The sequence below is a fragment of the Hemicordylus capensis genome, chromosome 6 (assembly GCF_027244095.1).
Source record: "Hemicordylus capensis ecotype Gifberg chromosome 6, rHemCap1.1.pri, whole genome shotgun sequence".
In the NCBI taxonomy this organism is placed as follows: Eukaryota; Metazoa; Chordata; class Lepidosauria; order Squamata; family Cordylidae; genus Hemicordylus; species Hemicordylus capensis.
Window position 1 is genome coordinate 135,560,294 of NC_069662.1, and position 14,503 is coordinate 135,574,796.

A 14,503-nucleotide genomic window follows, 5' to 3' on the forward strand; every position below is an offset into this window, starting at 1 on the left:
TTTAGGAGAATATATAGACACTTTTACTTTTCAGTTTATCTTTTGTGAGCTAAGGTACTGATGCACTGCAAATCACCTTTTTTAGGAGAACTCAGCTATTTGTTTTTAAATGTAGTCTTATCAGTGAAGCAAGTTCCATTATAGAATACTTTTCAATAGGAAGAATGAGTATAACAGAATGACCTCCCCCCCCACACACACACACTTCACAGGATGCAGCTCCCAATGGATTTGATATGTGGTGTTAGCTCTTTTATTAGCACTTTATTACTGCATTAGTGCAGATTCTCATGACTCATTTGTTATCTTAATATGAATATAATCTTGTTAGCTGCAGATTATCTGTAATAGCTATTCTTAAGAAAACACTGCCATATCTGCTTTTCATTTAATATATGCCCTGAAAGAAGAAAGCAGGCTAAGGTATCCAAGGCAGAAACTGTTCCAATTAAAAAAGTGAAAGAAACAGTATTAGATCACTTTTGATAGCTATTGAACAAGAGAGTTAGCTAATATAATGGAGAATATCTGATGCATACTGATATACTGATGGAGAATATACTGATGCATACTGGCCAGGCCCAGTCTGGGCACCATGGAGCCTGGCGGCCATGGGCTGACTACAGGCAGGCCCGCTCAAACCTCAGTTCCCCTCTAACCCCACACAACAGGAGACTGGTGTGTGGGCAGGCTGAGGGCTGACTGCAGCCACCCTCAGTGTTGTGTGTTTGGCCTCACAGTGCCTGCCAGCAGGACATTTTGGGACCCAGCCCAGGTCCACTGCAGTGCATCTAATTTAATTGGCAGAACTGTCCATGCTAAAAGTGGTATTTTCAGGTCAGTGAGAAGTATCTTATTCAGAATTTCTTCTAAAATACAAAAAAAAAAAAAAGTTTCCAGCTTTCCCTGAGCATGTTCTGGTGTAAGAAATAGTGCATTGCAGCTTATCCTGCGGCAGTGGCAGGAGTGGGGCCCAAAAGGGCTTTCGGTCCAGGCTCCAAGATTATCTAGGTGTACCTCTGCTGTTGGTGATCAGAAAAGGTATAATTAGTACTTCTGCTGTTTTCATGTTTGGGAATTATGTGAATGAGATCACAATATGTAGAAATCATTGCCTATATCATGTTTAAAATCCAGTACTTGGTTTTTGTCTGTCCCAATTTCCTTTATCCCCTGCACCCCACTTTGTTTTCTGCAGTTAGCCACTAAATGCCTTGATATTTTCAGGCTTCTACTGCAGGTCTTTAAATGAAATATGAATATGAGTCATTGTGATAAAGCTTGTGTGGGTGGGGGGGAGGGAGAGAATTAAAATTGTGATTTCATGACTCAACATTTGATGACTACTTTTTATAGAAGTCTAATGCTAATAATGAAAAATGAAAACCTTAATTCCCCAATATGCCTCGTATAGAAGAGATAAAGAAATTACATTAGCATTTTAAATAATTCACATTTTAAAATCCTTAATAAAATCATACTAGCAATGAGTAGAATCCACTGAGCTCTGCTGTCATGCAAACGTCACTGAAACAGACAAGGATTGCATTGGCATCCTAGGAGTATTATTGCTGCTAAGTATATAGGATCAGCAGTGTGCTAGGCACTAGTAAATCATGCTGTTGACATGGTAAAGTAGCTAACAATTAGTCCAAGACACAATTTTTTTTAAAGTCCCTTTTGATTTTAGTGGAATTTATTTTTAATCTATATGACTAGGATCATGGCCTAAACAAGTGAATAATTTGGAGAATTAAAATTCAGGTGATGAGCCTACTGGCTGTCCTTAAAAATGAAATTTAAAAAGATATAACATTGTGCCATGGGAGCTCAGAGAATACCAGCTTTAGTTTAGGGTTATATTTCTTTATTGTCTTAGAAAGAAAAGGAGATTGAACAAGAACTCTCTTAATTCCCACCAAATGTTAGTGCCACCTATTGGTTGGTGAAGGCATAATTCTGTGCACATCCCTACCACAAGTCCCACTTGTATGTATGGCTAAAGTGTTTGCCAACCCCTGCTCCTTTATTTTGAGTGTTTTGTTGATCTGGTGCCTTGGATCATCCATATGTACTACACAATAGGAACTGCTTTGGCAGAGATATTAGACCCATTTGGTTGATTTTGAGCTTCTGGCTTATTTTAAGAAGAAAGGGATTCTGTCACAGTTCCTCATTTATGTATCATCATCAATACTGCTTCCCAGCCTCTCAGATGTACATAAGCAGATCTGAGGCAAAGTAATCATCATTACACAAAGAGGTAAGAAACTACAGCAAGACAAAGCACAGGTATAAGTTGTCTGGAGGTGCATCTTCCACACTTGTAATATACCACAATGCCACTAAGACAGAAATACAGGATCAAAAGAAAAACAAAAAGACTGGCTTATATGGCATGGCACAGCCCTGTCCCACAGAGCAACATATTACCATCCCAGTTTAGCAGTCATTTTTAAAACAATGGGATCCGGTCCACAATATTATCCTGCCATGAGCCTCAAGGTACAAGATGGGCTTGCCACTCTCCACATTCTGCAGCTCACCTTCCAGAGTCAAAATTAATACACGTGCCAGAGTACAAGTGTACCTTGAAATCATCCCTGCCACACACACCACCCCCAAGAGTTACTCAATAGTTAGGGAAGGGCATTTTGCACTTGCTCAGAAGCAATCTTCTCAACCCAGAATATATATCCAAGAACAAATGAAAACCTGTTCTAGCCAATGCATGATCTAGAATAGATCATGGTAGTCACTGCCAACTGTTAGTCAGAGATCAAGTCTGAAAAGTAACATCCATGCAGCCCCTGGGAAAAGCTAAAGAGGTGGAGTAAGTTGACTCCACAGAAGGCTTGCAGAGGAATAAGCTTAATGTTTATCATTAAGTACAGGATATTTCAGATTATGAGAAACATTTCCCTGTGGTGATTTGACAGCATAACACAAGCATACAAAGAATAGCCCTTTCACTCATGCAGATTTTTAACCTGGTTAATTTGACCACTGCACTTTTGAGTTACATTGACTTTAACTCAACTTGAAGAATGATACAATAGTTCTATTTGTTTATTTTTCAAACTGAACCATCTAATCAGTCAGCCAAATATCTACACACTATTCATATGCAAGTATATGCTATTGGAGGGAAATCTCAAGAAATGTACAATGGCCAACTTGCTGTGCAGTGAAATGTTAGGATTAGAGAGACCCACCAAGACTACTGCATATGGGAAAGCCAGCCTCAGCAAAGTTGCATAACACGGCCGTAGTGAAACTTGTTAGAACAGCACTAAGTTTCCATTGTTTTCAGCTGAACTTCTAAATACAGTGTAATATGAAAAACTATGTAAAGTTGTGTGCGCCTGCTTATATATTCTCTTTGGAGCATATGAAATCCAGGCAAGATGTCATTCTTACGTCAACTAAATACTGAATGAAGCCTCAAAAATAGAGAACTAGTCCAAACACTGGCAAAAGACTCCAAGAAAGCTACTAAGAAAGTAAATGTTTTTGTTCACTGTTAGTCTACAGTGTCTATCTTCTTATATGAAAGAACATATTAAACACACACACAACCAAATAGTATCCAACCATTTCATCCTTTGCTGAAGAGCTGCAAGACTACATACATGGGTAAGCATAGGGAAGTTCTTGCTATAGGGTGAGCTGTGTGTCCTCTTGCCTTCAAAAAGAACACATGTACCCAATTCCAAACTGAATACCAATTGTAATTTCTCTCCCCATGCTCCACAAAGGCTGCTCACTTTGTTTTTGCTTTTCAAATGCCTGCATATTTATCCGCTCAAACGTTCCAGAGATGTAGTAGTTGGGCTTTGCTTTGTTCTTTGAGATACTCGTTCCCAGACCAAAATCAACTACCAAATATGATTTCAGCCAAATTTCCATTAATTCCAAGAGAGGTACAAGTTAACCACACACATTGGACTTCTAATTACACTATACTGAAACATGTATTCCTTGCTTTTGGATAATATGAAATTCATAACAATTAGCATGAGCTCTAGAATACAACTAAATGTTTGTGCCACAAAAGATAAGAAAAAAATCAGTGGTCACTCAAAAGGAACACACACTTAAAATCAACACTTTATGTAACTTGTATGATGTAAGAAAAGAATCAGAGGGCTGGTTCAGATGTCATGCAGAACCACTGTTAAAATCTGGTTCTGTGCAATGTCCCTGAGGCCCAGGAGCATACATTCCCTCATCCCCTGCCTGTGTGATGTACTTCTGATTTACATCAGAATAAACCAAGATCAGTCATCATGTCCAAACTGACCAATCTTGGTTTATTTTAACATACATTCTTGAAATTGTAAATCGCCCTGACACATTTTTGGAAGGGCGGTATATAAATTTAAAATAAACCCAGATTTTAATTGGTACAGAAGGACTTAATACATGCCCCAGATGCTAATGGAAGAGGGCCAAGCTTTGCTTCATATTCTGAAGTGTACTTTATGTAAAATGTATATTATAAGAAATAAATAATATACAGAAAGAGAATTTTGGAGAAATAAGACAATATATATATAAACAAGGAGCTTTATTTGGGGGCTTTGTCATCAAGTTATATGTATGTGCTGAATAAGAACTTTAGGCTTCTCAAAAGATACAAAATAAGCTTATTGCTTCAAAATTTCTAAATTAAAGCAATTCATTTAACACTGTAACAAAACAAAAAGCAATACAATAGCATAACTTCAAGTTAACATTGCTTGTATAGACTTCTAGTGGCATCTATTTATACAGGATGTCATTAAGATCATAGCTATCCTGTTTACTGCCAAAGCACAAAGTTCCAGTACGCCAGATTTTCTCAAGGCTATGCTATACCCAACCTCCTTATCTGCAGATACAGAAGGGTTAAAACCCACATATCCGTGGTTCCTAGGAGGCCAGAAATGACTCTCTGCAGGAGGCATTTTGTGGCTCATTTTGTCCAAAAGAGGGGAGGATCTTGGGACCATTTAAGACTTTTGCGGGGGTGGGGGTGCTGGCTGCCAGGAGACCCACGAAATATGGTAGGGCATGGCCCGTTTTTGCGATTTTGGGGCACGATTTTTTAAAAAAAGTCTGGGAACCTAACAACCACAATTCCCATGGACTCAATGCCTCATTATCCATGGTTTTGTTACCCGCAGTAATCTGTGGGAACAGAACCCCCTATAGTTCCAAAGAGGCACCTTTTACCGTGGTGATTCTCTTTACTTAGCAGGGGGAGAGTAACTGGCCCTATCCACCCCCAGCACAGTACTTCCAGTGACTGTGGCTGGTGTGTGTCTCATGTTTCTTTTAGAATGTGAGCCCTTTGGGGACAGGGAGCCATCTTATTTGTTATTTCTCTTTGTAAAATGCCCTGAGCCATTTTTGGAAGGGCGGTATAGAAATCATATTAATTATTATTATTATTATTATTATTATTATTATTATTATTATTATGAGATCCACCTGTATTAACCTCTTCAAAATTGGAACTATACTTTAAAAACCAAACACACACTATTATTTCAGAAGATTACTTCTCTAGCAAAATTTCTGCACTGCATTCAACTTACAGTTGATCCTGCAGTTCCACAATGATGTACTCAAGTTGTTCCTTTTCCATTTTCTGGGCAAGCTCCATAGCTTCTATTGTCTGGCGCAATACTTTCTTCTGAGCAATGGATTCGGCTAACTGGTTCTCTCTAAGTCGTACCAGTTCTTCTAGATAACCCTGGAAACACAAAAGCCTTTATAGTACTACAAAACTTGAAAATCAAACAGCAAATAGAAAACATATTTGTTTTCAAAAGTAAGTTGGTGAGCCAGCTTGTATTTAATATTCAGTGAAGCATATTGATCTTTAGATTAAACGAGAATAATGTGATTAATACTATGCAGGCATTCAGATTGCTCTGATGAATCAATAACCTAGGTACCCCTGTATACATCAGAACAGTCTACATAGTTTCAAAAAAAATTTTTTTGAGGACAGGACACAGCTACAGGAAGATTCCTTACATGAGACTGGAAACTGAACACAGCAGTATTTCATTTTATCCACTCATTAGAAGTTAACACTAACACGTAAGTTACTGAGAAAACTATAACAGAATACCAAAATTGGGGGGGTGGGGGGTGAAAGCATGTATTTTATCTGCTGTCATGCTTTGTGAATCTAAATGATTGATTCACACTGCACACTAGTCTGCTGGGTGGGGGGGCGGGCAGGAAGACAAGTATTGAATGGTAGTCAATCTGTACAGTAAATTAAAATTCAAGCTAAACCAGCACATATTGGTATGGTAATCACTGTACAGTACACATCAGTGTTACCTCTATGGCATGCACATGTGTGCACATTCACATTTTTTAAAATGTTTACTCAGTTAATTTTAGATGCTGCTCAGGATGAATCAGGAATGTCTCATTCTGAATGCACGTGCACACACACTGCCTTGATACTGCCAGCCAGAACAAAACTCATTCCGTGCACAGATGAGAAAAATTAGAGGGAACACTGGAACAAATATTAGTATGAATATACATTGTCTTATAGCTGTAGAATAAAAACAGGTTGCTCTCCTGTAACGGATGATCTGGAGGTGACCCGCTGTATTCATAAGGAATGGGGGTTCTGCGCCTGCGCAGGGACCTCACGAATAGATTGACTAGATCCTCGTGCTGTCCCCAACAGCCCTGCACGTAGCTCGCGCTCTCATTAACGTAGGCAGTTGGGGCAGTTCTCTCAGTTTCTGTTGACTGCCAATGTGATCTTATGTGCTGACGATCCAATTAGTGTTAGTGTCACATGTCCTACCCTGACCATTGCAGGGTAGGTTGGGTGGGTTTTATGAATACAACGGATCACCTCCAGATCATCTGTTACAGGTGAGAAACCTGTTTATCTGGATCGTGATCCGTTGCATTCATAAGGAATGAGTGACTAGCCAGCTGCCTCCCACGGTGGTGGGTCATCAGGGTAGGACTCGCTTAAGTATATTCTGCCCAAATGTTGTTTCTTTGGACTGTCATAAGTCCAGGGCATAATGTTTTATAAATGGCTGAAGCGTAGACCATATCGCTGCCCTGCATATTTCTGACACCGACACCCCTGCAAAGGCAGCTGAAGATGGATACACCCTTGTAGAATGGGCCTTAATAGTATCAGGAGGTTTTACTTCCTGAGAGTCATATGCCAACTTTATAGCCTGGGTAATCCATTGGGACAGACGCTGTCTTGAGACTGGGCTGCCTTTGGATTTTCCTTTATAGAGTACGAAAAGCTTTCTTGTCTTTCATATGTCTCTTGTTGCTGCCAGATAGTACAGCAGAGCCCGCCACACATCCAACGTATGTATACAGCGTTCTAATTGCGTTTCCAGATTTTGGAAAAATGCTGGAAGCACTATATCTTCATTTATATGGAGATCTGTTATAATTTTTGGCCTGAAACGTTGGTCTAAACGCATCAGGACTTTCTGTGGGTGTATTTGTACGTATGGTCGATCTGTGCAAAGAGCAGTCAGCTCATTAACTCTTCGCATAGTGGTAATTGCTGTTAGAAAAACTGTTTTCAGTGTCATAAACTTCAAAGTAGCTGTCACAAATGGCTCCAACAGCTGCCCAATAAGGGCATTTAGTACCAGGGTCAAGTCCCACTGCTGTAGTGGCGCTCTGATTGGCGGGAACAAGTTGTTTAAACCCTTTAAGAATTTCTTGCTTTCGGGATGGGAAAAAACTGTTTCTCCCTCCCATCCATTATGCTCTGAAGATGTTGCCACCAAGTGCACCTTCAGAGACGTGTTCGCTAAGCATATCATCTTTAGTGTTGTCATGTAGAGGAGGATTTGCCAAATCGTAGCTCTTTTCGCAAAAAAACCCCTGTTGCTTACCATAAAGTAAGAATCTCCTCCATTTGCTGTTATAGCTACACCTTGTTGAGTACCTTCTATTATTAAGCAGTATCTTGTTTAATAACCTATTTGCCACGCTGTTAGCTTTAGTGCATCGAGTTGTGGGTGCCAGATTTTCCCGTGGTTTTGACTTAGCAGGCCTGGATGATTCGGAAACCTGTGGTATACTTCCCTGGACAGATTCAGCAATGGTGCAAACTACAGTTGCCTGGACCACCACGGTGTCACTAGGATTCACCTTGTGGCATCCCTGAGCATTTGCGAAACTACTTGCAGTATCAGCAGTTGTGGTGGGAACAGACAGAAGTGACCCCTGATCCACAAAATCTGGAGCGCATCACCTAAAGAATGCTCGCCAAGCCCTGCATGCGAACAATATTTTTAACATTTTCTGTTCGCAGCTGTTGCAAACAGCTTTATGGTTGGCGAACCCCACTTGACAAACATTTCCTGCAGATAGAACTTGTTTACTTCCCTTTCGTGATTCTGATTCCGCAGCAAGGTGCAACTGAGTTCATCGGCCTGTATATTGTCTTCTCCCCTGATGTGTATTGCCACTGGGGTGATTTCCTGAGACACACACTAATTCCACAGCTGCTAACTCAGCTGTCATAAGGAGCGGGAAAACAAACAGGGTGCACGCACAGCAAGGCAAGGAAACCAAAAAGACACTATGCACACTGTTCTCATGAACACTGTTCTAATCCATGATGAATGGAGGACCAATGTTATCTGGAGTACTACTTTCACTGCCACTACTGCCTAGTGTCCTTAGCTCTTCTTCATCACTACTGATGCTGTCAGAACTAAGGAATAAAGTTTGAAAGTTACATAGGAACTAGTTTTTCACCAGTGTGATTTTCCCTTATCCAGTAGTGTGCACAGTGTCTTTTTGGTTTCCTTGGCATAGGGAATGGGACACCGTTCCTCTCTGTTTTTTAGGTAACCTATAGCCATGGTATTGTCTAAGTGGAGCTGCACTACCAAACCTTTCAGTAGTGGCTGGAAGGATTTCAGTACCATAAACACAGCCAGCTGCTCGAGGTAGTTTATATGCCTCTTCCTTTGTTCTTGTGTCCATTGTCCTTGAACTTGATGATGTTCGCAATGCTCCCCCCAATCCCAGAGGGATGCATCCGTCGTCACCCAATGGGATGGAGTATCGGGCTGAAAAGGCATCCCGGACCGAAGATGAGCATTTACTGTCCACCATTCTAGAGTTGTTAGCACACTGCTTGGCAAAGTGAGCAGCATCTGCTGGTTGTTGCGATTTGGCCGGAAGTTCCGCAGATACCAAATCTGCAGACCCCTCATATGCAATCGCGTGTTGCACACAGTTGAGCTGCAAGACGCCATCAACTCCAAAAACCTTTGCATGGTTCCTGCTGGTTGTTATGGTATTCTGTTGAACTGACGTATCAGATCCCTGATTTGCTGGTATCTGGATTCTGGCAAGTACGCTCTTTTCGTTTGCATGTCCATTTCCACTCCTATGTAAGCTATTTGTGTCTGCGGCACCAAATTTGATTTTTTCCAGTTCACATTGATGCCCAAGTCTTTCAGGAGAGACAAGAAAAACTGATTCTGTGAAAGTAACTTTTCTCTGTTGCTGCTGACTATGAGCCAGTCGTCTAAGTACAGGTATATCACAAGATCAGAGGGGGTCCTTGGATCAAGGAAACCAAGTATGCCACTACCGTAGCCATGACCTTTGTGAACACTCGTGGTGCTGTTGACAGGCTGAACGGCAAAACCACATATTGGTACGCTGTATCACCTACAGTAAGCCAAAGGTACTTGCGGTGTTTCTCGCATATCCCCTCATGGAAATACGTGTCTTTTAGGTCTAGGATGACAGCCCACTTTTCAACACCCACTGGTCTGATGTTATATTGTGCCATGCTTGGGCATGGCCTGCCAATCTGATGGATTTACTGGCAGTAACAAGGCTGATGTTGGGAGCCTTGGGTGATGAAGCTTGGGTTGCAGGGTATTTGTGCGGTGGATGGATTGGACCTTCAAAGAGACTGCTTGGATTGATCTCTGTCTTGTTTTGGGCCCTTTGTTTTCAGGCTATAGGGCCTGTTTTGTTTGTAAGGTCTGTATTGTTTTCTATATTCCCTCTTGTCCTGCCTATAAGTAGGATGGCCTTGCTGCCTTCCAAAGTTGCGATTACGGTCTAGATGGGCTGGTGCATTTGTGGATGCCATGAATGATTTCACTGTGAACTTTAATTTATTTAAAGATTCCATAGTAGTATCTGTTGACTCTGCAAACAGGCCTTTACCATCATAAGGGAGGTGCTCAATTCTGTCCTTCATATCCTGCTGTAGGTTTGTTGATCGCAACCATGCAAGGGGGCGCAGGGTCACTGCTGTGGTCATTGCTCTGGACTCAGTATCTGCCAAGTGCTTGAATGTGCTCAGTAGATGTCTGGTAACTTCTGTTGCCCTTTCATACATCTGAGTGAATCGCTTTTGCAACTCATCCATGGAAATAAGACATCCCAGAGATAATGCCCATATCTCGCCAAACAGGCAGAATAGTTCGCTATTTTTATAACCAGGCTAGACGTGGAATAGAACTTGCGGCCCAACACATCAAGCTTTCTGCCCTCTATCAGCAGGTGTCATGTGGCGTTGACCACCTCTTGATGATGCACATTCAACAACCACAGAGTTTGGTACAGGATGCTTTAGGAGGTAAGTATTTTCCTCTTCCTGTATGCGATACAACCCTTCCAATTTCTTAGTCGTAGCAATAGAGGTTTGAAGTACCTCCCATCGCGATTGTGCTGCTTTGTTGATCTCTGGCAACACAGGGAGAGATACCAGGTGTGAAAGCTTTGCCTTTGCCATCATATTATAGACAGGATCCTTTAGATCCAGTTCTGGTAGCTTCAAGTCTAGGCCCAAAGCTTCCGCCATCTCCCGGATCTGTGCATGATGCGCCTTCAGTTCTTCAGTAGGAGATAGTGTTCGGCGCAACTTCTGCAGGAAGATCTGGCTCCAAAGGATCATGATCTGGAACACTCTCTTCCTCAGTGTCAGATGCATAAATAGTATCAGTTTCTCCTTCCACATCACCCTCTTCTGACGGTTCAGTTGGTGAGGCATCAGGAAGGGTAGTAGCCCTGGGGGGGCGGGTATGTGCTGTTGAACAGGTCGAGTTTGGTATGCTGCAGTAGCAGTTCCCATCTCTTTCACCGATTCCTTTACCAACGGTGGTGCTTGTGGAGTCCGTTGTTGACACAGCACTTCCTGCTGCCCCTTCCATATTTTGTAGTCCACATAATCCACTTGGTAGACTATGGACGGGTTATGCCGGAAACCACAGCTATGCGTGATCTGCCCTAGTGCCATGGCTTGGGTTGAACATAGAGTATACACTGTTTCAGGACATGCAAACATAGGCAAAGGTCTGTGTAGTCCCAGTCTACCAGTACTTTGATTCATTAGCAGTCCAACTGGACTTGTCGCTGCTGATACAAGGCATATAGGGTGGGGTAGTGAAGACTGAGGTCTTATTGGTGACATCGAAGGCATCTTCGGTACCGAAGGCACGGCGGCCTTGGTAGTGTTTTCGGCCTTGAGACTTGTGAAACCTTGGAAGGTCGAGCCCGAGGGCGTGCCCTCACTTGAGTCAAGCAGAGCAATAAGCGAAGTTTTAGTCTTCGAGTCTAGCGCTACTTCCTCTTCCTCCGCTGCACCAAAGTCCAAATAATCTTCAGGTAGGTAGGTACGACAAGGTGCCACTGCAGGTGATTGAATGGGGGTTCTCACCGGTGTCAGCAACATCGCAATGTCGCTCCTGAGTTGTCGACATCGAAGCACCTCGATCCAGGGTTGTCGATGCCAACAGCTGTGTAATCTTTGGTATTTCCTTCTATATCTGTCTCAGCGCTGACATCGACCCCATCATCGAGTGTGATTGCGGCACTGACGTCACTGATTCCATTGGTTATATGCCCTGAACCCACAGAGACAGCGTGACTCCTTTTGTGGAATCCCACTGCTCCTCCTCATCCTGTAAGCTGGTTGGCAAGGCGGTTCCACTTCTAACACGAGTCTTCTTTACTTTTTTCTTAGGTGGTGAAGACTCACTTTCCTTGTCAGTGGACAAGCAATGAACTCTCTTGTGTTTATGATGCTTCTTTCTTACAGTCTCTGGCCATTTAAATTCCTGCTCCCAGGTGGCGTTAGACTGCTCACTTGCAGAGTCCACCGGCAGCGCTATTGGATCAGAATACGCCACTGCACTCGACCTTGATCCTGACATCAGCGGTGATCTTGATGTCGACGGTTTCAATGTCGGTGGGCTCGACATCAACCTTGATGCCATAGGTCTCGGCATTGGGAATAGTAGTGTGTCATCATAAAGTGCTGCTCTTAACCTAAGCACTTGGTTCTTAAGCATTTGTTTTGAGAACGAGCAGCAAATTTTACATGAAACTGGGTTGTATTTTTTCCCTAGGAATAGCAGGCAGGCGTCATGCGTATCCATAGATGGAAGTTTTTCACAGCAGTCAACACAGCGTTTAAACGTTGTTTTCGTTGCCAATTTAGATGCAATCTGCGCCAAACTTTTTTTGCTTCTTTTTTAGGGATTATCCGTAGCCGTGTCCATTTTTCCAGTCTGTTTGTCAAATTCCCGTGCGATTTCAGATATCCTTTCCAAGGTCTTTGCTGAGAGTTTCCAAACTATTAACAGGGTTCCGAGGAGCAATAAATCCAAGGTCTAGACGCAACTGCAGTCTAAAAGAAACAGAAAGAGTCACGTCCCAACTGCCTAAGATAACAAGAGTGTGATCCATGCGCAGGGCAGTCAATCTATCCGTGAGGTCCCTGTGCAGGCGCAGAACCCCCATTCCTTATTAATGCAATGGATCACGATCCAGATCTATAAGCAGTCATGCCCAAATCACCCTTTTCCGTCCAGTGTGATCTTTATTGAGATATCTGCCTCTTGGTATTCTGGTGCCATTCAGACAGTGGCACTCATATAGCTAAACCAAAGAGAGCTCATCTCTCAGCTCTACTGCAAGTTTTGCAACCAAGTCTCAGAAGTTCATGCTCATGTCAGTCTTGCCCCTCCATGGCATATGTGGTAGATGCACTGAACTTGCCCAGTTCAATTTTCAAGTCACAAATAGCCTTTTTAGTGAATATGTATACATTTATCAGCTCATTCATCACCTTTTTTATTTCCAAGAGCTCCTGGGATTACAGGGATGCAAGGAAATAGACATTTTCTAATTAACAATCCATAAGGATAGTCAAACAGCACCATGCACAATTGGTTTCTTGCAAAACCATTTCCCCAACCCTCAGAGATTTGCATTGAATGTGGAAAGGGAGCTTCTAATGCAGCCCAACCATTCTATACAGCTATATCTGCCTTTCCTCATAGGAAGAATTTGGAGGGTGAGCACCAGTTTTGAAAACCTGTTGTGTATGAGGTTTATGGTATTCCTTTCCCGTCAGTGGACTACAGTAAGAGCCCGCTCTTTAAACTGATGAAAGAGGCATAAGTCAGAGCAAAAGCAAAGTGGTGTGGGAAATTCTAGCTGTCACCATCTTTTGCAAAATTACCGCATCCAGATAATACCTTTAAAATATGTATATAGTATAATTAAGCTGTGCGCTTCAGAACAATAAAGATGTCTCATTACCATTGTAAACATCCATTTTTCCTGCTATACGTAGCTAGCATTGGCTCCTTCTTTCATCCTTACTGCATCAATTCATTGTAATGCTTCTATCATTCTCCAAGCCCTTCTCAGCCACATTCTTTACTTTAGTGGCTCAGTTATACCAGCTACAATGCCTGTACAGGCATTGCCCACCTGTACTCTTGTGGCTGATCCACAGTTTAAAATCCTAGCTGCCCAGAAGGCAGTCAGGAGATGGGGAAGGGCAATGCTCAGGAGCTAGCCATCAGGCATCAGTGCTAGCCTCTGGGCCAGGAGAGAAGGTGAAGCAGCCAGGAGCTGGAGAGTGGCAGATAGGCGAGGCAATGGTTTCATCACTCACCCCTCCATTGCACAGGCACTGTCTTCCCTCGCCTCATGGATGAGCCTCCTCCCAACTACATTTATCACCAATCCACAGAACATATCATTTTAAAAAGGAATCCATTGTAAGCTGTTGCAAACTATGTTCACCCTAAATATTTCAGTGCACTATGAAAGTCTGAAATACTTGTAGCAAATAGCTCCTCCATTCCCAGCAGCCACCCCTCCTTTCTATCTGCAGAATGCTGTCAAAGCAGCTTTCTGCATATTTGTACCAAAAAACCCAAAACAGTTATTTTCCACGGTAAGAACAATTTTTCTCAGAAATTAAATGCAGCACCCAGACATTTTCAACCACCTTTACCTCAATGAAGTTTTTACCTTCTGTTCCAGTGTAAGGCGATACTTCTGTTCCACCCTTTTGCATTTGTTGAACCAGCTGTTCTCATCCATGATGAATGGAGGACCAATGTTATCTGGAGTACTACTTTCACTGCCACTACTGCCCAGGGTCCTTAGCTCTTCTTCATCACTACTGATGCTGTCAGAACTGAAGAATAAAGTTTGA

At 42.3% G+C, this 14,503-nt stretch overlaps 1 protein-coding gene across 6 annotated transcripts in view; it reads right to left on the bottom strand.

Annotated features, from left to right (window-relative positions):
• The window catches only part of RUNDC3B (RUN domain containing 3B), a 98,485-nt gene that overhangs the window by 51,794 nt on the left and 32,188 nt on the right, over positions 1-14,503 (bottom strand). For all 6 annotated transcript variants that reach the window (XM_053262059.1, XM_053262058.1, XM_053262061.1 and 3 more), the window contains 2 exons: positions 14,317-14,485; positions 5,583-5,740 (listed from right to left, as the gene is read on the bottom strand). In XM_053262059.1, coding sequence (XP_053118034.1) covers positions 5,583-5,740; positions 14,317-14,485 — 327 coding nt within the window. The remainder of the gene's footprint in view (positions 1-5,582; positions 5,741-14,316; positions 14,486-14,503) is intronic.